The 21982-nt window shown below is 44.4% G+C and overlaps 4 protein-coding genes across 5 annotated transcripts; all 4 read left to right on the top strand.

The window, feature by feature from the left end:
• The first annotated feature begins 1607 nt into the window (after window positions 1–1607).
• Window positions 1608–4566, top strand: Vha100-4 (Vacuolar H[+] ATPase 100kD subunit 4). Its single transcript, XM_064696888.1, has 5 exons — window positions 1608–1864; window positions 1930–2346; window positions 2410–3864; window positions 3929–4187; window positions 4247–4566. The coding sequence occupies exons 1-5, from the start codon at window positions 1706–1708 to the stop codon at window positions 4510–4512; spliced, it is 2556 nt and encodes an 851-aa protein (XP_064552958.1). The 5' UTR covers window positions 1608–1705; the 3' UTR covers window positions 4513–4566.
• A 218-nt stretch (window positions 4567–4784) lies between these two features.
• Window positions 4785–8424, top strand: LOC135438541 (uncharacterized). The gene is made up of 3 exons (XM_064696887.1): window positions 4785–5163; window positions 5222–5545; window positions 5849–8424. The coding sequence occupies exons 1-3, from the start codon at window positions 4853–4855 to the stop codon at window positions 8199–8201; spliced, it is 2988 nt and encodes a 995-aa protein (XP_064552957.1). The 5' UTR covers window positions 4785–4852; the 3' UTR covers window positions 8202–8424.
• A 712-nt stretch (window positions 8425–9136) lies between these two features.
• Window positions 9137–11976, top strand: LOC135438601 (retinol dehydrogenase 14). 2 transcript variants are annotated; one of them, XM_064696966.1, is made up of 4 exons: window positions 9137–9252; window positions 9919–10060; window positions 10746–10884; window positions 11108–11976. In XM_064696966.1, the coding sequence occupies exons 2-4, from the start codon at window positions 9920–9922 to the stop codon at window positions 11836–11838; spliced, it is 1011 nt and encodes a 336-aa protein (XP_064553036.1). In that variant the 5' UTR covers window positions 9137–9252; window position 9919; the 3' UTR covers window positions 11839–11976. The 2 variants fall into 2 exon arrangements, with proteins under 2 accessions (XP_064553036.1, XP_064553037.1); XM_064696967.1 differs by lacking the exon at window positions 9919–10060.
• A 6335-nt stretch (window positions 11977–18311) lies between these two features.
• Window positions 18312–21893, top strand: gl (glass). The gene is made up of 5 exons (XM_064696615.1): window positions 18312–18460; window positions 19187–19311; window positions 19626–19756; window positions 19835–21297; window positions 21380–21893. The coding sequence occupies exons 2-5, from the start codon at window positions 19266–19268 to the stop codon at window positions 21528–21530; spliced, it is 1791 nt and encodes a 596-aa protein (XP_064552685.1). The 5' UTR covers window positions 18312–18460; window positions 19187–19265; the 3' UTR covers window positions 21531–21893.
• Window positions 21894–21982: the final 89 nt, after the last annotated feature.

Below are 21982 nucleotides of genomic sequence, written 5' to 3'. Positions count from 1 at the left end.
ATAAGTTTGGGGCCGATCGGATGGTAAAACAAAAAACTTTCATACAACCGTTTTCCGACAATTTTCCACTGTTGCGGGTGGAATTTCCCAAATCGCTGAAATACGTATTTTTTAAGTTCTTATGTAGAGCTTTGAAAATAAGTTTGAAGCAAATCGGACACAACTTAAAACTTCACCCAAACAATTTATAAATCGCATTCCCCCCGAAGAAGTTTGAATTCTGCGAAAAGTGTGAAACACGTCTCAAATGATTTTTCTTATAGATCTCTGGAAATGAATTTGAGCGCGAAACGTCACCCACCAAATCTTTGACCTCCATTTCCAAGGAGGAACGGATTTTTCGAAAAGTGTGAAACACCCCTCAAATGAATTTGAACAAAGATCTTTGAAAATTAGTTTGAGGCCGATCGGATGGTAAAAAAAAAAGTTACATACAAACGTTTTTCGCGATTTTTCCACACTTGCGGGTGGAATTTCCCGAAACCCCGTCTTAACGTGCACCTACATCACATAAGGTAGCTACAGTGAAAATTTCAGCTTCCTAGCTCTTAAGGTTTGGGTGCTTTTTAACAAGGTGCGTTGGCAATTTAATGATTATGTTTGTAATGCATGTACGTATGTTTGTGTGTGAGTACGTGCATACATGCATATATGTATGTATATACATTGAATGCTTATATGAGAACTAAAAGAACTTAAACTTATTTAGAGTAACTTGTTTTTAAGATTGCCCCTCTATGCGATTCTCATGAACTTACTCAATTAAGACTTACAGGATTTCAAGCTCTAAATATAAATATTTCATAAAAAAAATTTGTCAAGGTGTGCAGGCAATCGAATGAGATTTCTTTGTTTGCATCTATGTTTATATGTATGTGTATTTCTATTTGTTTAAGCGTGTATGTATGTGTGTATGTGAGTTAAAGAGAGGCTTACAGGTTTTCATGCTTTGATTATAAGTAGGCATTATATAATGAAGTTCTGTTGGCTGTCTTATAAATACTTCATACTCGTATTTGCTCATGCCCTTACTCTGACATGCTCTCTACTTCTTTTCTTCTTTTAGTGATGTGTATTAAATTATATTAATTATTATAATTATAATGTATAATAATACGTAAGCCATTTTTTAACTTAACAAACATTGGCACATCCATACCCAAGCTTGGTATTTGAGCCCAGATCCTCAATGACGCGGTCACTTGAACACCTCATCCGTCAAGAAATATATTCTTGATTCTTAAATTCATTTAAGAAATATAAATTTTCTGTAAACTTTTCTATATTTTTCTTTCATCCAACTATGAACTTCTTTCACTGACAAATGTTTCACAACTAACGAAAGACCCAAATGAATTATGTACATAAGAACTCGCTGCAAATGGTTTTCTAATTGCGGGCCAATTAGCTTTTAATGCCTTGGGATCTGCTACAATATCAAACGGTGGACTGATAAGACACCCCGACACCATTCGATCATGTTGATAGATGGGCTCAATTGTCTGTTACCTTGTGGCAGTTTATCCAAAGCATGCGCCCGGAAGATAAGCCTGGAAAGTTGTACATAAGTGGCGTCCAAGCTATATGACCAAAGCTTCAACGAAGAAGTCACTTGACCACGACGATCAGTTCACCAGGCGTCATTAGAGTGCGCTGAGGTGTCACTGCCAGTTCCAAAAAAAAGAAAAATAAAGAGAAACTTAAAATGTGCAGCAAACTGAAAGGATGGATGTGCGGCACGGGTCCGCAGGACAGCATTTTTCGCAGCGAGGAGATGTGCTTGGCCCAGATGTTTCTGCAGCCGGAGGCGTCCTACGAGACCATAGCACAGCTGGGCGAAATGGGCTGTGTGCAGTTTCGGGACGTAAGTATATCCAAGTGATCCTGAATTTGGGTGTTTTGGTATTTTAATATGTCCTGCGCCTGCAGATGAACGAGGGCATCACCGCGACGCAGCGCAAGTTCGTCAACGAAGTGCGCCGCTGTGACGAGCTGGAGCGGAAGATACGCTATGCCACATCGGAGCTGTCCAAAGATGGCTTGAAGGTGGTTGATCTGATTGAGGACTTTCCGCCCGCACCCAAGCCCAAGGAGATCATAGAGCTAGAGACGCTATTGGAGAAGACCGAAACGGAGATCATCGAACTATCTGCCAACAATGTGCGCTTGCAAACGAACCTTTTGGAGTTGAAGGAAATGATTCAGGTGCTGGAAAAAACGGAGCAGTTCTTTTCCGATCAGGAGTCGCACAACTTTGATGTGAATAAGCGCGGCACACACAAGGATCCGGAACAATGTGACGGTAGCTTGGGCTTTGTGGCTGGCGTTATTCGTCGCGAGAGACAGGTATGACGGATGCTACGGCGGGATAAGCCCTGATCTATATTTATTTTCCATATTCATTTACAGTTTGCTTTCGAACGAATGCTCTGGCGCCTCTCGCGTGGCAATGTCCTGGTGCGCAGCTGCCAAATGGACGAGCCTGTTAAGGATCCCAAGACGGGGGACATGGTTTATAAGACCATCTTTGTGGTCTTCTTCCAGGGCGATCAGCTGCAGGGGCGCATTCGTAAGGTGTGCACCGGTTTTCATGCCACCATGTATCCATGTCCGAGCTCGCATCTGGAACGCCTCGATATGATTAAGAGCGTGCATGTACGGCTCGAGGACCTCAAGATCATCATCAGCCAGACCGAGGATCATCGGTCCTGCGTGCTAAAGGTAATCAAGAAGCAGCTGCCCAACTGGACGGCCATGGTCAAGAAAATGAAGGCCATCTATCACACGTTGAACATGTTCAATGTGGATCTGGGCAGCAAGTGCTTGATTGGCGAGTGCTGGGTGCCCAAGCGTGAGCTCGAGGACGTCGAAACGGTGCTCTCCGAGGCGTCGCTTGCCTTGGGCAGCACCGTGCCCACAATTTTCAACATACTCGAGACGAAGAAGACGCCGCCCACGTATTTCCGGACCAACAAGTTCACCTATGGCTTCCAGGTGCTGATCGATGCCTATGGCATTGCGGAGTACCGTGAGTTGAATCCAGGACTCTATACATGCATATCCTTTCCGTTTCTGTTCGCCGTGATGTTCGGTGACATGGGACACGGATTTTTGGTCTTTCTGCTCGGCTTATGGATGGTGCTGGACGAGAATCGTCTCAGCAAGACACGCGCTGGTGAGATTTGGAAAATTCTGTTCGGTGGCCGATATATTATAATGCTAATGGGCATGTTTGCCATCTACACGGGCTTCATCTACAACGATTGCTTCTCCAAGTCATTTAATGTCTTCGGCTCGCACTGGGCCGTGCAGTACAACAGGACCACGGTGCTTACGAATCCGGCACTGCAGCTGAATCCAACGACAGATCAGCGTGGTACCTATCCCATGGGCATCGATCCAATTTGGCAATCGGCTAGCAACAAGATCATCTTCCTGAACACCTACAAAATGAAGCTATCCATCATATTTGGCGTGCTGCACATGGTCTTCGGCGTTTGCCTATCTGTAGAGAATTTCGTTTACTACAAAAAGTATTCGTACATTTTGCTTCAGTTTGTGCCGCAAGTTATTTTCCTGCTAATGCTTTTCGGGTACATGGTCTTCATGATGTTCTACAAGTGGGTGCAGTATTCGCCCAGTACCACGGATATTGCCCATTCGCCGGGCTGTGCTCCGTCTGTGCTAATCATGTTTATTGACATGATCCTGATGAAAACTGAGACGCCCGCCAAGGGCTGCACATCATCCATGTTTCCGGCACAAAGGGAGCTGGAAACAATCTTGTTTGTGGTGGCTATCATCTGCATACCCTGGATTCTGCTGGGCCTGCCCATCTGGACTATGTGCAAGCGCAAGTACATGGTGCGTTAGCCAAGCCCAGCTTGGATCTTAGCTAAGTATTAATATATTTGTTTTTCATTTTTAGCGAAAGAATACTGAACACTTTGGGGATACTATCATGGAGACACTTGAAATCTCCGGCAAGGAGGTCATCATAACCGAATTCCCTGAGCACCACGGCAAGCCTGCCCACTTTAAGGAGGAGGTGGAGGAGGAAGAAGAGGAAGAACCCATGAGCGAAATCTGGATCCATCAGGCGATTCATACGGTTGAGTATATTCTGAGCACCATTTCCCACACGGCCTCGTATCTGCGTCTCTGGGCCTTATCCTTGGCTCACGCTGGTAAGTTCTATGTGAAGAAGTCCGAATGTTCCTTGATTCCAAATTCCAAACACTTGCAGAGCTCTCCGAGGTCTTGTGGACGATGGTGCTGTCGGAGGCTTTGCAGATGAGCGGCTACGTTGGCTGCATTGCCGTATTCATCATCTTTGCCGTTTGGGTGTTCTTCACCATTGCCATAATGGTCATGATGGAGGGCCTATCCGCCTTCCTGCACACCCTGCGTCTGCATTGGGTGGAGTTCATGAGCAAATTCTACACCGGCACCGGCTATGAGTTTCAGCCGTTGAGCTTCACGGCCATGTTGACGGCAGAAGACGAGGCCTAGGCGCTTATGTAATTTTAGTGGGTCATCCATTAATAAAAATCGCAGCATACCAAACCTAGCGGGTGTCTTGTTTTTATTGCTCTTTATTCCGCCTGCTCCGGGGCTGGATGGCCCACTTAGCGACGTGATTTTGGCTGAAAGAACAAAAAGGTCATTCCATTGAGGGCAGCGCTCAGCGAAAAATTCTTGCCAATTGCAGCAGATTTCTATGGAAATGAACTACTATGGAATTCAAAACTCTTTGGCGACAAACGCCAAGCGCAGCTTATTAGCTTGGCCCAGAGCCCGGCGTTGCGCAGTTGTGCAGCGAACAAGCTCCGGTCAAGTCATCTATTCCAATATGTTGTGCCCGCAGCTGGCGCTATTTTTACTCGCCCTGTTGGCTCTGTGCCAGGCAGACACCTTGGTGCAGCTCCATGTGAATCGTCCCTATAACGATGTCAACGAGAAGTTTGTCAGCTTTGCCGTCAAGCCGGAGGATCTCTATGATGCACTGGACGGCAAGAATCGCAAGGCTGTCACCAGCATGGCCGCCCTCCTAGGCGATGCCTATGTCAAGTTCATTGGCGATTTTTATTTTGCCAGCAATGCGCCGCAACGCCTACGCAATCCCACCAAGATCATATGGAAGGGTTTCAATCGCTGGACGCGGTAAGCGCCTGAGTATTTCTGTGGTTTCCCTGCTGCATATTAAAGTCTCTTCTTTAAGCGCTGTCAACTGGACCATGATTATACCGGTGCCCTATGCGCCCGACGAGTGGGATTCGATGCATACGCTGAAGATACTTAACACCTCCTACATGGTGGGCATCACCGACTGCATATGGCAGCTGGGCACAGACTTTGGCACATCGCGCGCCAAGGATTATGTGCAGGAGCTGAGCACACTGAAGCTGATGACGGACACCTTTAGTCCCTATGTGGATAACTGGCGTGTTATGGGCGCCGATATATCGGCTGGCAGCAGCGCTGAGGAGACGCGCAAATATGTGAACATGTCCAAGGATTTAAATGCGGCCTTCGGCTGGACCCAGTGAGTATTAATCTCTGTACATAAAACTATTTGTCCAAGTAGTTTAGACTTTTGCTAAATCTAACCCTCCGTGGCGGAAAAAATGGGTAAAAAATGGGGGCCACAACTTTTATGGGCGGTGCTGCAAGTTTCGTCCGACCGGGTTCATACTTATTATCGGACTTCCCACAGAAACTTAATAAATAAGTGTCTTGGGAATTCCACCTGCTACTGTGTAAAATGAGCGGAAAAGGGATGTGGGAAATAGGATGTCCGGGTATTATAAGGCAATTACTCTTTTCTAATCTGTGAATCCATTGACAGACCCGCCAATATGCTGCCTACCAGCAGCCTGGGCAGCTACATCTACGACAGCGATCCGGCACTGAGAACACTCCAGCAGCAGCGCGTGCCGCTGTGGCTGACGCTGCCGGAGGATAGGAATGCGGCACAGTCCATAAGCAAGCGGCTGGTGGGCGATGAGACGACGGACGCCTTGCGCTGGGCACAGACCTTGGGCGATGCGGCTAGCGGTGGCTTCGACGTGGTCTTCAAGCGCATGAGTCTCGAGGATTTCGAGCGGCCCAATTTAAGCTACTATGTGACGGCGCTCTTCAAGAAGGTCATGGGCTCCAGAGTGTTTCCGGCGCGTCCACTGAATGTCTTCGCGCCGAGCAACAAACTGTATACGCACTGTGCCAACGCGGTGTCGGGCGGATTGGCTTTCATGGTGGTCAACACCGAGGAGCAGCCCACAACGATTACGGTGAGGAGCATGAGTCGTTTGTCCAGCAGCGACATATGGCAATATGTGCTGACCTCAGAGGATGGTCGCATGCGTCTCAACAATATGAAGCTGTCTCTCAACTCCACGCTGCGTCCGCTAGTCAAGCCCAAGGATGCCAGCAAGCCGCTGCAGCTGATCACGCCCAGCATGTCGGTGGGCTTTTGGGTGCTGCCCAGCGTCAATCTGGAGCACTGTCAATATTCCGAAATCGAAGCCGACAATGTCAGCGCCGAGTCAGCTGCCGAGAGTCGCCATTCCAGTGGCTACAGCTCGGCAGATCGTCTGCTGCAGCGTCTGATCGAGGAGACCGCCGTCTCTCGCGGATCGCTGCAGAGCACCATCAATCGCCAGCGGCGCTTTGTGCTGGATAACCCGGAGCTGGAGGCACCGGACTCGCTGCTTGGCAGGCTTCTGCAATCATTCAATTCGCCAAAGGAGAAGCCCGTTGTAGAGTCTGTGCCAGTCAAGCGCCAGGTGAAAGCTGAAGTAAAGCCCAAAACTCAAGCCGTGCGCCCCTGTGAGGCACTTAACTGGCTGAGAAACGTCATGGAGCAGAGCAGGGATGTGGCCCAACGACGCAGCAGACGCAGTGCAGCCGACTATGTTGGGCCCTTCTTCTACAATCGTCAGGGGAAGAAGACGACGTTGACCAAGAAGATAACAGAGATACGTAAGCCGGAACGCAAGGTCAAGCCACTCTTCGATCTGGCCGAGTTTGATGAGGAGGAGTTTTTCAAGAAAATGGGCGAACAGCCGGAGCCACCACCATATACCCGTTTACCCGAGGGCGATGTCCATCTAAAGCACATTGAATCTCCGGACGGGGAGGAGAGCGAAATGCAGCCAGAACCGGAGCAGCAGCAGATCCGCTACAAGAAACGCAGGCCAGCCAAAGGTAGACGGCAGCTGAGCATTGTGCAGCGTTCCCAGGAGGACAGCGTGGAGGATATGCCTGACGCACCTAAGCAACAGGAGCGTCAAAAGCTGCGTCTGCTGCCCACGGAATTCTTTGAGGCTTTGCCGGCGCCTGTGCCCAAGCACGGTAAACGTTTGAATCTGGGCGCCACATTAAATTCGCTGCTGTTCCCCGAACCCTTCTCCAGCAAGGGCACAATAAGCAAGCAGGAACAGCAGCCGGATGTGGAGCCAGTCGAGGGTGATGACAACAAAAAGGGAGCTGGCAAGACCGGACATGTCGCCAGCGATTTTCTGCAGGCACAGCGTGAGCTTGGCAAGCACTTCCTCAGCCACATCAATGAGCACGAGCACGAGTTCTCGCTGGGGGATGAACACCTGCGCGAACCTGCGCCCCAGAAGGAAGACACCTTGAATAGGGAACTGAAGCCTCCGGCGCCCGCGAAGCTGTTGCCTGCCACTGACAATGAGGAGGATTATTTTAGCGCCAAGCGAGCTCCTAGAGTGCCCGTGCCTGCACCTAAGCGGCTGAGGAAGAAGCTCGCCGACGAGAGCATCACCTCCTGGTGGGATATGCCGGCAATGCGAAGACGTCGTGCCCTGCCCTTCAACTTGGCCGACGACATGCTCAACTCCAATACGATACACAAGGACGATCAGCAGGAGCTGTTGCCGCTGGGACGCTATTCAATCTATGAGTACAAAGTGGACTTGTCCACGGTGACGCCGCCCACCGAACCCACTGAGTCGAAAATCATGAAGATCTCTAGCACAAAACTTCCTGGCACAAACTGCCGCAAGGTCACGCTGTCCGATAACATCGTGACAACCGTAAAGTCCAAGGTATCCAGGTTTATGAGCATCATCTCACGCCACATGAACGAGTGGTACCATACCCTGACAAAGCATTTGGATAGTGAGCCAGGGAAGATGCGTGCTCCGAGTATGGGAGGCGAGAATGCCATAGATAAATAGAAGATTCTCACAGCTAAAACATTAATTGGGGATTTTGGCTGCAAAAATCTGTAAGACGCAATGTAAATATGTATTTATGTACAAGGCAATATTATTATAAAAATATGGAAAGCACAAAATCGAATTGTTCTATTATTCACGAAACTAATACGAATCTAATTGATTTGTTGTTTTCCAAAAACTCAATAAAGCCAAATGTCAGTTGGACAAATGATTGAAAATATCTAGTTTTCGCGGACTTTTGAAAAGTTTCAAAAAACTAAAATATTGGTATAATAATTTAACCTCGTCAACAATAATAAAATTATAACTATATATATTATATTATATAGTAAAATATAAAATAATATATTAGTATTTAAGTTAAAAAATGTATAAGAAAATAGTAAAGTAAAACAAATTCAACAAATTATTAGAGTTAATAAAATAATAATAATTAAATCAAAGATAATTTTCAGATAAAAAAAATATTTAGGTTATGTAGGAAGCTTAATAGAAATTTGTATAGTTTAATTAATTATATTTATGTGAAGTTCTTGAGCTTCAACTCTATGCATCAAAAATAATTCACATAGCTTTAGAAAAGTGTTGTGTAGATTTTACACTTAGCTCTGGCTGCGCTTTCTCTCTCTCACTCTCTCTATCACACTCTCACACGCTCTGCTACTCTTTAAACCAACGAAAGACCAACGCAAAGGAAAAGCCACAAATATAAGCGAGACTCTCTCTTTGGCGGCATTCAAGCTCAGCTTCAACTTGTTTCGCCGGCCAACAGCAACGACAACAACAACAACAACAACAACAACAACAACAACAACAACAACAACAACAACAAGAACAACAAATAACAGCAACTATTGCGGCTCATCACAATAGCAATGCACAGCGCTGATCGCGAGACGTTTTTAGCAGCGACTCTGCAGCCAGTCGCAGAGCAAGCGTTCAAGGCGAAGGTTGTGATTGAGTCGAGTCTTTGGGTCTGGAATCTTACGGCAGCTAGTTCAACTATAGTATATATACATATATACAAAATCAGACAACACTTTGCCAGGTGAGTGTGCGGAAATTCGCAATATCGCATAACTGACTCAGCAGTTTTAGACGTGTTGTTGCTGGCCAAAAAACGGGTCAGTTCTAGCCAGCAGAGGTTGCATTCAGGGCGAGGCAGTCAGGGAAGCATAGAAGCGTAACCACTAAACCAGTACGTCTCAAGCCAGACCATTTTTTTTGTGACGTGGACAGTCAAGAAAAAGAAGCAGCAAGCGATGCGCTGTTGTTGTTGTTGCTGATGTTGTTGTTGCTGCTGCTGTTGTTAAGGCGACAACAAAAAAACATCGGAAATTTCTGGCTTTCTTTTGCCTACCTGTAAACGGCAATGAACTTTGCCTTGGCCTCGTGCACAGCGCTTCAAAAATCGGTTTCATAATTATTTATCTTGCACATATGAAAAGTGAAAGTATAAAATTTCGAATATCATATTGATATTGAACATTTTTTTTCGTAATTTTTTTCATATATTAAAAACTGTTTAGCGGCTGCAACAAATTATTGACCAACTGAGACTGACCGAAAAACTAAATTTATTTTTTGTACGATCTTGAGCCGGTTAAATGGCCAAACGTGTTTCGAATTTGAGATAAACGAAGCTTTTTGTCTTATATAAACTAATTTGCATACATACATACATACATAATACTGTGCACAATATTATTTATAGCATGGGCTTCGTCTTGGCCTGGTTGCCAACTGATCATTATGTCCGTGATATATTCATCATGACACTCACAGCGGCTTTTGTGGCCACCTTGCTGAGCATTCGCTTCTATTTACGCATTACGGCGGGCCGTTGTTTCACTGAGGTAAACCTGAGAGACCCAGCCTCAGAACCTATTTACCCAATCCAAAACATTCCTATCCCAGCCCGAACTTCCGCCAAATGCTTAGTTATATATCTAAACAAGTCGCGATCTTTGAGGCTTCGTCCAGAGTCGTTTGTTTTGACTATTTTATAAGTCTGAGATTTGTTGAGATTTAATTCACTGTAATTAATACTAGCTAAAGATCAGTTTCCTTATTATAAATGAGCAAAGATCACCTTTTTTTTTATAAGCAGCAGATTTAAAAAGAACTCTGGAGTGTACTTTTTTCTCTCTAATATGTTAGTTCGCCAAGCCGTGACGTGGACACTTAATTAGCCAGATCTGGCAGTTACTATTACGGTATTTGTATTACACTCGGCGAGAGATCGCTTAGCTTAAAAAATTAGAAAAACAAAGCGCATGAGTTTATGAGCTACACGCTCACAGTTTCCACGGGGGTCGGCAATTAAACACGCCGCTGATGACCATAGAGAAAGAATACAAATAAAAAGAACTCAACTTAGAAACCGCTTAATACGACCTCAGACGAGAGCTATGATTATATTAACTACAAATTCTAATTTGGGTTGTTACCACTTATTTACCGGTCCCGCCCATTAAACACAACCAACGCCTAATTTCCACGCCAAACTGTACGATAATATATAGTCGTAATATTTTCTAGACAAAAATGGAGGGAAAAACTGTCATCATCACCGGGGCCAACAGCGGCATTGGCAAGGAAACAGCCAAGGATCTGGCTGGACGTGGTGCACGCATAATCATGGCATGCAGAAATCTGGAAACAGCAAATGCTGTAAAGGGTAAGTTTTTAAATAGAAAAAGGGGACAACAGTTACAGCATAAAATAAAAGTTTTGAAAACACTTTTTTAGTTAATATCAAAAATAAAAATAAAATTATTCTCTGAGTGATAAAAAATCAAACAAAATTATTTATTTATTTGAAATGCTTTCACAGTAACGTTTCTTTATTTATATTCATATATTAACATAATATTAACTAACACAATTACTATTTTTGCCAGATGAGATCATCAAGGAGACCAATAACAACAAAATTCTGGTCAAGAAGCTCGATTTGGGCTCACAGAAATCTGTGCGCGAGTTTGCAGCTGATATTGTCAAGACTGAGCCAAAGATTGATGTACTCATACACAATGCAGGCATGGCGTTGGCCTTCCGTGGCCAGACCAGCGAGGATGGCGTTGAGCTGACCATGGCCACCAATCATTATGGTCCATTTTTGTTGACGCACTTGCTCATCGATGTGCTGAAGAAGAGCGCACCGGCACGCATTGTCATTGTGGCCTCGGAGCTGTATCGCCTGGCCTCTGTTAATCTCAATAAGCTGAATCCCATCGGCACTTTTCCCGCTGCCTATTTGTATTATGTGTCCAAGTTTGCCAACATTTACTTTGCCCGCGAGCTGGCCAAGCGCATGGAGGGCACCAATGTTACAGTCAATTATTTGCATCCGGGCATGATAGATTCTGGCATTTGGCGCAATGTGCCCTTCCCCCTCAACTTGCCCATGATGGCCATCACGAAGGGTTTCTTTAAAACAACCAAAGCTGGCGCTCAAACAACCATTTATCTGGCCACCTCCGATGAGGTGGCCAATGTGTCTGGCAAGTATTTCATGGACTGCAAGGAGGCGACATTGAATGCAGCTGCTATGGATATGGAGAAGGCGCGCCAAATTTGGGAAGAATCCGTTAAGATTGTCAAGCTGACGCCACAGGATCCAAAAATCTAAAAGACGCTCCGAAAAATTATCTCTTTTTTATATAATTTGTCTAACTATATTGTGCATTATTGGGGGAGTATACCGTAAGCTTAAGTTTTTCACGTAAATGAATAAAATATCTTTTATAAAAACCTTATAATTATAAAATCATCAAATTTCTTTAAAATTAGTTTGCCTGTCGAAAATGCTTTATGGATACGAATATTAAATCAGCTGAAATTTAGTTTGATTATTAAAATAAATATTCCAAATTATTCTGAATGCCGCCGTTAAACTTAGCAAATATGTACGTTTTTTCCAAACAGTTATTTAACGGCCCTTGTTAAGCGTTGCTGTTATTAACAGTGCACAAATGTTAATGCGTTTGTCGCTCACTGTTATTAGTATTTTTGGTATTTATTCATTTAGACAAACTGTCGATTAGACTATTGGCTAAGAACTAGTTCCATAGTTATGCTTAATTCGCCGTTCTGTGTATTTTGAAAGTCAACTATTTTGAATTTTTAGCTTCTTGCCCGATTTTCTAAAGGAGTTTCAATTTCAGTTCATGAGAATTAATAAAACCGACAAATCACAGCGTCAATCGGAAACTTGATATGGCCAAAGAAGAATCACTAAACTGGCTGCCCCAAAAAAAAATTCTCACACAATGTTTGCTCATTTTGTCACCTGTTGAGGGCGGTTTAATGCAGTGGCAAAGAGAGAGCGAGGCGCAAAGGATACACTCGAGGGACACAGTTGTTGCCGCTGAGGGTCTTAATCTGATAAAATTGCGTGCGCATCTCATTGTCTCTTTGCCAAATCGATGGCACCCCTCTGCGGTTGCTGAGCCCCGATGATTATCAGCGACTGGTTGACACGTGACTTCTGTTCCGCTAGCGCCTGGCGCCAACGATGATGATCGGCGGCTAATAATATGTTAACGGCTATAATTGAAATTTAATATTTATCCAAAGGCTTACAGGATAATCATTTGCGGTTTGTCTGCGCTGATAGCGAAACGTGGCAGCTAGGATAATTGCCCGTGAATACCCACCCTCTATACAGTCCCGCCCCCTGCTGCTGTGAGAAACCGAGAAATTGTCATCGCCCCATTTGCAGCACATTTGTTTGCGGAAGTGATTCTCTAATAAAAAATAAACAACGTAAAACAGTAGCAGACAGCGTATGCATTTTATTGGTACATTGGCTTGTTGTAGCTGCCCGCACTCCCTCCCTCCGACCGACCGACCGTCCGTCCGTCCGTATGTCCGACCGACCGTTAAGGAACTTTACCCATTGATAAGGGACGAACCCTTGCTTCTTGCGGCCTCTTGAAAGTATCGTCTTACAAATTCAATTTGGCGCGCTTCACTCAAGTGTAATTTCGTAGTATCCACCAAAACATATTTCGGAGTCCCAGTTCCAACTGTAATTCAAGTCGTTTTGGGGCAGCTCACGGGACACGTCCTGCCAGTGTCCTGGCAGTTGCACAAACTGTCACATTGGCCACTTTCAGTTAGCAATAAGTCGCTATTTAATAAGCTGGCTTAGGTTTTTAATAAGAAATGGGCTATGAGCCGCACTCGGATCCCGGCTCGTCCAGCTGTCAGCAATGCTGAGTCCTGTGCCGCTGCAACGGCTGCAACTGTCAATTGGATATCGATACTTTCCGCAGCCGGAGAATGACGTGTGTGTTGTGGGCTGTTGGTTGTAGGAGTCAGTGGCCTTACATACATATAAAGCACAACTGACAGTTGTTGGGACACTTTTTGAAATAATTATGAGCTACGCATACATTGCCCAGAAACTTCCCTTAGATATAAGAAATATTGCTGCCAAAAGAAACTATACATGTATTAACTTTCTTTATGGTAGTAATCTATATATCTATATAGAACTTTTTATCCTGAACAACTGACTTCATTTTTTAAATATTTTTGTGAAAATTTATGTGAGACTTCTGCGGTTCATATTTTTCGGCTTTATTCTCATTTTTATACCCTTGTTAAATCTGTATATGGTTATGTGTTGCTCACCCCCCGGGAGTAAAATGGTCCAGTTTCTTCACATTTTTTTGTTTTTATCAGATTGAATTCAAATACATTTTCAAGTATTTTAATCATATCAGAATCCAGCGCTTTATTTTTCTTATGTTAGCTAAAGTTTTAACTTTAAACTATTCTGTATGTAAATAAAAAAATTAAATAAATTTCTCACCAGCGGGGAAAAGTAATGTTCAAAATTTGAAGACAAAAATGTTGCCCTGGCAGAACTGGATAATATCAACTGGTTTAATTAAATATTTTTACCGATTTTTATACTCTGTTCATAAAGTAACAAAGGGATTCCGAGTATATTGACTTTGTTCAATGTGAGAGACTCCTAGCGTGGAATATATACATTCGTATACACGCCAGAAGGAGAGCAAATCGGGAAGCCCCATTTTCTTATAGGTTTGAAATCCCCAAATGCGAAAGGAACTTCTGATACTGATTACCTGCGGGTTTCAATAATAAACATTACTTTTAAAAATGTGTTGTTATGGCAGCTATTTATTTTATCTGTCTCTCAAATACCATCCCTAAGCTTAAGCTAAACTTAACCTAACCCAATCCCAAAGCTAGCTCGATTTACAACTCTGTCGTGAAATAATATTTCGCACATTCCATGCCCACTTTCCCTCCATGCTATAGAAAAATGTTTTGTTTTAAATAATTGACTTTAAGATATACATATTTTGCAACATGGGAAATTAAAGTAAATATTGTCCAAAATATGTGGTGTGCCTCAATATGTTGAAAAAATAAATGCAAGCAAATGGTGTGCGCTACACTCTATTCCACAGAGCTTGTCAGTTTGGCAATGCGAACTAAAAGATATTCTAGTTATGATTAGCAAATCAATTGGAAACTGAAATCTATTAAAGAAACACATAAGTATAATTGGGCTAATTGCTGTTGCCCCCTCTCGAATGGAATATGTTTATTATAGTTATTCGGTGGCAAACAGAGATATATTAGCATGTCGAATGACTTGACTGCCAACATCATAAAAGCAAAGTGTAGCCAAGCCTGAGAAGCCCTAAGAATGCCACCCGAAAAGTATTTCATTGATTTTTGAAGCCTCTGAACGCAGAACACCGCGCCGAGCAAAAGAATACAGAACACAACGCAAATGAAACGAATGCCTGACTGAATTTGCGTTGGAGGCAGGGCAGCAGCAACAATTGTGGTGCAGGACCAGCAGCAGGACCAGCGCGGCAGGACCGAAACCAGGAGCAAATACTTTGAATAAATAATGGCCAGGCTGAGCTCTAAGTAAACAACTATCACGTGCCGTTGGCCAGTTGATAGCGACGATGCGCTAATGTGATAACAGGTACAATAGAGGGTGGTGGCTCGAACCCGCGCAATGTTTACCCACTTACTTATAGTAGATGTAACAAATCCCAGCAACGGCAACAATTTTTAAGAATTTTGTGGTTAATTGATAGATGACTGAGGCGTCCAAGCCAGCCACTTGGCTGGCGGGGCGTGTGGTGTGCACAGCTGACACCTGAGCACACTTGAAACCTAAGCGATCATTTCTAATCATCGTAAACAAGCCAAAATTGTTATTGATACCCCAGTCCGGGCAGCAAGCAGCTACCAGGCTCTGTGCTCTGCGATCCTGAGCCTAATACGTTCTGACAATCGGCAGCAAAACATGGCTCACAGCGAGGCCTCAAGCTCAGCCCAGATCCTGGACAAGTTGAAACCGATCGCTGTTGTAGCCAAGAGCAACAAGAAAGAACGACTGACTTCGGCACGCCGAAGATTAAATACCCTTTCAGACATGTGGGCCTTAATGGGTAGAGGAGCTATAATATAAGCTCGAAATCGTTGACTTTTGCCAATATATTTCGAAAAAAGGAATAGTTAAGTTTTATAGTATAGTAGTTCGATGTTCATAAGATTTAGCTCCTATGTTAATATTATGATAAGAACTGTAAATAAAGTGTTCAAGCAAGAACTTTATTTTTGACCGATCTTTATTATAAAGTAGAGCGACCAGACCGATTCCGACATCATATCTATCAAGATGATAGCTTGAAAAACGAGAGGCTAGCTTGCAATGAAAATACAGACATATCTGACTTTAAAGGCTCGGCTTTCGAATATACATATAAAGTTCTCTCCTTCTATGCGTTACACAGCTAGTGACAGGATTAAAGTACCCTCTAAAAGGGCATGAAAACTGGTTAGTGTTCCGCCAGACATTGATTATGTTGCCCAAAACTTTAAACACACACGACGCTCGACTAAAAATTCCCACCAATATATGGTAAAATGATATGGTAGTACCCGAGCAATCACTGAAAGCCCTTACACTTAACTGATTTAATTAGTTGCCAATTTCTGCGTGTGAATTTAGAGATACTTTGGAAATGGAAAGCCGAGGCTAGCCAGGAGATGCTGTTGCCAAGCTTAGACTAGGCGATGACAACTGGCTGTGAAAATAATAATGTTTCATAATTTTTTGCTCTGCTTTAACTTTTTTGCAATAAAAAAAAAAAACAACCACAAAGCGAAATATCGAATGTCGCAAATAAATCGTGTTGTTGTAACTATGCGAAAGAGCAACGATCGATGAGCTTAAATCGAGCGGAGCTCCACGCACAGATACAATTGTCATTGGTCGCTAGAAACGAGAATAAGCGCTGCCAAAGATACAAGCTACAAGATACAAGATACAGAAGCAGAGGGTTGCTACCAGAGTGCGTGTGTGTGTGAGTGTGAGTGAGATAGACCGATGGACTGATGGACTGTCACAGTGGCAGAGGCAAACATGTTTAACCACAAAGAATGGAACGAAGGAAGCAGAAAGCCGCCGTCGTTGCCTGCAGTTGACGCCGCTCCAAGAGACGATCAATGGTCGCTGTCCGGGCCGGGTCGGGACGGGCCCGGCCAGGCCTGGGGGCCACCGGCTCGGGGATATCTGGTGTCGAACTGTAAAGATATTGGGTGACAAACTAAAAACTACTGAAAACTGCTGCTGCTACGTATGAATGAGCGTGTTGGATGGGGCGTTGACGGGCTCGGGGGTTGGGTCAGTAGCCGCCGCAAAAGCCGGCATACCGGAGACGTAGGCCGGAGCGCATTGGTTGGCTGACTGCCTGCCTGCCTGCCAGGCTGGTCGTGCTGGTGGTGTTGCTGGCGGCGGTGGTTGCTGCCGGGAGGGGGTGGCTACAACAAGAACAACAACAACAACAACAACAGTAGCAGCAACAAGAGCAACACACTGCTGTAAGGGTCTCTCATATGTGATAGTATGGCATGTAGTTGGCCAGTTTGTGTCATTGTATCTGTTGTGTGTAGTTAGTAGTGTGTGTGTGTGTGTGTGTGTGTGTGTATCTGTGTGTGTGTTGCTGTTGGTTGCCTTTTGCGCCCTTTTTGTCGCTTGTTTGTAATTAAGTGAGTATTTTTTCTGTGGTTGTCGCTTTGACGCTGACGCCCTGACGCCTGACGCGGGATTCGTCGCCAATATCGGCCGAGAGACTTCGAACCGAAACTGACAATTAGTTGCAGTCTTATGCTCGTCGCCGATAGTCGATAATTGCCCGCCCGCCCCCGCGTTTTAGCCGAGTGTCTAAAGTTTAAACAATAATTCCCAAATACAAAAGGAAAATCCAACATTCGTGTGCTCAGCGATCGTCAATTGAATTTATTGATCAAAATTCATAAAGTTGTGATAAATATATATTTAATATTAATTATAATAAATATCTAATATATATACAGTGCTGTGAATTGGCCATGCGAGATATATATTTAACAACATGGTGCGTTGAGTATACTGAAATATTTTAAAGAAATCAATTGAAAAATAAAAATAAAAAATGTTTATACTATAAACATATTGTGTTTCGAAATCAGCTTTTAATGGATACACCTTAATGGATATAAGCAAAATATTAGATTCTTCTCTTAACAAAGTTGTTTGCTGTGAATAAATATTTTAAACTGCAAAGTTTTAAAGTTTTAAGAACTAAATACGTGTATATCAAATAATTGCATTTAAATTATACACTATATAACTATAATTATTATTGCTTAATTATATACTCTATAATATTGTGGAAGAAACTGCAATAGAATATATTTAAAATCTATTTATTTAATTATAAAGTTTTTAATATTGTGTATGTTAACTAATTATTTAATTACCTATTAACCTCAAAGTAACTTTGAAACACAGTAAATTGACAAAATTTGTTTAGAAAATAATATCTATAACACAGTTAATGCGACTATCGATATTCGACAGATTAGTCCAAATTTTGGGCTTGCTTAAGAACCCTTGTACTGGATGGAGATACTTAAATCAAAATGAATATGGGGGAGCAGGGGAGATTGGAAGATCTTACTTAAAGTTATAATTCGAAAAAAGTTATCTTCGGCAAAACGATTTAAGTTGGCGTTGTGATAAGTGTGACAAGTGAAATCTTCAGCTGATATAGTATTTGATTTCTCTAAAAGTACCACTTGGAATATTTCATATATCGAATACTAAATCGGTAGTTAAATTGACGCTGTCTTTGTCTATACTTTAGCCTAAAAGTGGTTGATGTCCTTCGAAAAAAATGATCCAATAAAAGTGCGACTTTTCTGTAAGATAAAATTGAGAATGTTTTAAATTTGCTAAAAACTGAATAGTTTTGGAAAAAAGTTGAAATTGGATTGCACCATAAGTGAATATATGTATATGGGACCAGCAAGTGCCCATATTTTCAACCCAAAATAAAATAAAGTTCGGGTTTTTGTTAGTGTATTAAGGGTCAACGGCTTATGTTATATATTTTATAAATATAGTATACATAGTATATCTCTATATGTATTTAAAAATATTTGTCTTGACTGACTGACTTAATGGCTGACCGTAGGAGCTAGTATCTTATAAATATAGTTTATATAGTATATATTTTATAAATAAGGTATATAAAGTACATCGACTCTACTTGTTGAAATTACTAAAAACAATGGCCTTTGGTAGTTATAATAAAATATTCCTTATCATATAAAATTACATACATATCCCTCTTTTGAACTTCACCTCGATTCCTATTTGTCTAATTTCCTGAACAAGTCGGTTGCTGAAACTGTAGGTTTCAAGTTCTTTATCCATGTCTTCTAAGAAAGTTAGGTTTAGGTAAAAAAGTTTTGCGCATCTAAGTTTTTGATTTAATTAGTTTAAATATCTTAATCTATGTCTCCTTAAGAGAGTTATATTTATTTTGGGCACACAGTTCATACTGCTGTACTTTCATCTGATCTCTCAATTCATAAAGTTGCGTAAATAAATAAATGGGAACATATGTATTTGTGTTAATTTACAGCTGGAAATGGCAATTGATGCAGCAAAATGAAACGTAGAAAAACGAGAAATAAAACGCCAAGACCAGCTGGAGTCATGTCATGGGATTGTTATATAAAGGTTCCAAACTCTTGAACATAATTCTGGGTAAGTGTTGAATTGCACGTAGTTGAGCAAACTCGCCCCAAACCGAGACCTGAGAGCTGAGAGCATAGGCAAAAGCAAAGCAAATGGCGTCGCGTTCGCTCATTTGCGCGCTTCTGTGTGTTTGTGTGTGTGCGTGTGCGAGTAAGTGTGTGCGTGCGTATTTGTGTGTGTTTAGGGGCGGAGTTTTGCGCGGCGCACAGTGGGCCGCAGCTAGCTGTGCACTGTGTGAAATGCATTGCATAACTACGCATTGCTTAGAAGCATCTTTCCAATGATTTTCTCTCCGCTTTTTATTTTTGGGCACACCTGCGCAGATTCCCTGGAAGATCAAGAGGGTGGAGCTATGTACATATCGTGCGATGTCTCAAACGGAGGTCCTGTGGAACCAGAAACGGGCTACGTGCCCAACAATCCATTATTCGGCCTGGCACTGGACAGTCCGCAGGTATTTTTCTCGCGCTTCAAAAGTTTTGCCTGGTCGGGTACTTGCAGAGATTCATATTTGTATCTCTCGCCTTTTTAGCAAGAGTGCGCTGCATCCTGCGTCGGCTGTTTATCCTGCCAAGGCAACACCGCCCTGCCCATCTCCTCCCTGACCAGCAGCGACTTCGACTGCGGCGGCTGCTTCGATCCAACGATTGGCGTGCTGGGCAGTCAGATAAATACAACACCGCCGGCCAGCAATCTATCAGCGTCTGGGAGCGGCAATCACAACAACGGCGCCGCGCTTACTGGCAACGGCAACAGCTACTGGAGCACCGACGAGATGGCGTCCACATTTCCCGGCCTACCGCCGCTGGACATTGATCCGCTGCCCAGCCTCTTCCCGTTCTCGCCCTGTGGCGCTTCCTATAATTTTGCAAGCAACCCGCATCAGGCCTCACTCTCCTACACCGTGCATCCGCATCAGATGCTGATCTCACCGAACGGCAGTCAGCAGCAGCAATCGCAGTCATCTACACATCCTCACCAGCTTCAGTCCCAGCACATGCAGCAGGCACTGACCCAGGCATCGCACGGTGGTAACGCGCTCCACAACCACAACCACAACAGCGGCGGTGGCAACGGTCCTGGTGGTGGCGGCGGATCTGGTTCAGGCAGCGCCTGCTACTACGAGGCCGCCGCCAATGCGACCGCACCGCCCATGTATCCCAGTATGAGTGTCAATGTGAGCATGAATATGACCATGCATCACGGTTATGGAGCCGACGGCGGCCCAGTGCCCATGCAGTGCTCCCAGATGAACTGGACGCCACCGAACAACTCCTCGGCGGCCGTCAATGTTCTCTATCCGCCGCTATTGAGTCCTACGCACTATCCAGCCTCGGCCACCTACTCCTTTACAGCTGACTTTCGCGCTCCGCCGCCGACAGCTTTAGGCGCACTTCCCTCGCTGGCCGACAAGGAGTCGCCATCGCCGCCCGCCTCCAGTACAGCAGCTGCCTTGGGCTACTATGCGACAGGAGGTGTTGGCCAGGGCTATACGCCGCCACACAAGAGTCCCAGCTATCAGGCAGCCGCCCTCAGTCTGGGTCTGGCTGCCTTTGAGGATGAGGAGGAGAGCATCGAGGATGGAGATGCCGATGCCGATGGTGAGGGCAGCGTCGGTGGCGATATGAAGCCGAATTTGTGCCGCCTATGCGGCAAGACATATGCGCGGCCCAGCACACTGAAGACGCACTTACGCACCCATTCCGGGGAGCGGCCGTATCGCTGTCCGGACTGCAACAAGAGCTTCTCACAGGCCGCCAATTTGACGGCCCACGTACGCACACATACGGGGCAGAAGCCGTTCCGCTGTCCCATTTGTGATAGACGTTTCTCGCAAAGTTCCAGCGTCACCACGCACATGCGAACCCATTCCGGAGAGCGGCCCTATCGCTGCTCATCCTGCAAGAAGTCCTTCTCGGACAGCTCCACGCTGACCAAACATCTGCGCATCCACAGCGGCGAGAAGCCCTACCAATGCAAATTGTGTTTGCTCAGGTGAGTCCAAATCAGAATCCTCGACTGGAAACAGCCACTGGAACCGCATCCGTAACTTACCCCCACAACTCTTGCCACACAGATTCTCGCAGTCGGGCAACCTGAATCGGCACATGCGCGTTCATGGCAACAATGCGAATGGCAGCGGCGGAGGCAGCGGCAACGGCAGCGGCAACGGCAGCGGCAGCGGTGCTAACGGCTCTGCCGGGGCTGGAAGCGGACTCATTACATGACAAAAGCCGCGCAGTGCAGGCGGTTTTCAGCATTATCATCCCCCGCACCCGCACCCGCACACGCACCCACATACGCACCCACACCACATGCATCACCACGCCCACGCTCATATGGCCAACTATGACTACGGGAATTACAGCATCGGCGACTATACTCCACCCGGCGCTACACAAAATTATTCAGGGTATTATTTCTGCGCACTCAACAAGCCACCCAAGTTCGAACGTTTCTATTAGAGCCCGCACAACTTGAAGTGGTCTCTAAAAAAAAACAAATCAGAGCACTTCCTGGAGATAATACGGTTCCAGAAAGCATTCAAAAAAAGATATATATATTAGTTTCGGGGCTGCAAACCCAAAAAACGGTCGTCCATGATTTAATTCATTCACATTCATTAGGCCAGGGTCTGGCTCACACATTTTGGTCAAATATTTTCAATATTTTTCTGAAA

The sequence above is a fragment of the Drosophila montana genome, unplaced genomic scaffold (assembly GCF_035044405.1).
Source record: "Drosophila montana isolate Dmon_TW-CO22-7 unplaced genomic scaffold, ASM3504440v1 contig_3848_1, whole genome shotgun sequence".
Taxonomy (NCBI): Eukaryota; Metazoa; Arthropoda; class Insecta; order Diptera; family Drosophilidae; genus Drosophila; species Drosophila montana.
Note: the sequence above shows the minus strand (reverse complement) of the source record. Positions and strands in the feature narration are given on the sequence as shown.

Bases quoted from the DNA above. Each gene is read 5' to 3' on its own strand.
- Vha100-4 (XM_064696888.1), top strand. From the start codon at position 1,706: ATGTGCAGCAAACTGAAAGGATGGATGTGCGGCACGGGTCCGCAGGAC. The intron at 1,865-1,929 runs GTAAGTATATCC...CTGCGCCTGCAG, and splicing joins GCTGTGTGCAGTTTCGGGAC to ATGAACGAGGGCATCACCGC. The intron at 4,188-4,246 runs GTAAGTTCTATG...AAACACTTGCAG, and splicing joins CTTATCCTTGGCTCACGCTG to AGCTCTCCGAGGTCTTGTGG.
- LOC135438541 (XM_064696887.1), top strand. From the start codon at position 4,853: ATGTTGTGCCCGCAGCTGGCGCTATTTTTACTCGCCCTGTTGGCTCTG. The intron at 5,164-5,221 runs GTAAGCGCCTGA...CTCTTCTTTAAG, and splicing joins GGTTTCAATCGCTGGACGCG to CGCTGTCAACTGGACCATGA. The intron at 5,546-5,848 runs GTGAGTATTAAT...ATCCATTGACAG, and splicing joins GCGGCCTTCGGCTGGACCCA to ACCCGCCAATATGCTGCCTA.
- LOC135438601 (XM_064696966.1), top strand. From the start codon at position 9,920: ATGGGCTTCGTCTTGGCCTGGTTGCCAACTGATCATTATGTCCGTGAT. The intron at 10,061-10,745 runs GTAAACCTGAGA...AATATTTTCTAG, and splicing joins CGGGCCGTTGTTTCACTGAG to ACAAAAATGGAGGGAAAAAC. The intron at 10,885-11,107 runs GTAAGTTTTTAA...TATTTTTGCCAG, and splicing joins AACAGCAAATGCTGTAAAGG to ATGAGATCATCAAGGAGACC.
- gl (XM_064696615.1), top strand. From the start codon at position 19,266: ATGGGATTGTTATATAAAGGTTCCAAACTCTTGAACATAATTCTGG. The intron at 19,312-19,625 runs GTAAGTGTTGAA...ACACCTGCGCAG, and splicing joins ACTCTTGAACATAATTCTGG to ATTCCCTGGAAGATCAAGAG. The intron at 19,757-19,834 runs GTATTTTTCTCG...TCGCCTTTTTAG, and splicing joins TGGCACTGGACAGTCCGCAG to CAAGAGTGCGCTGCATCCTG.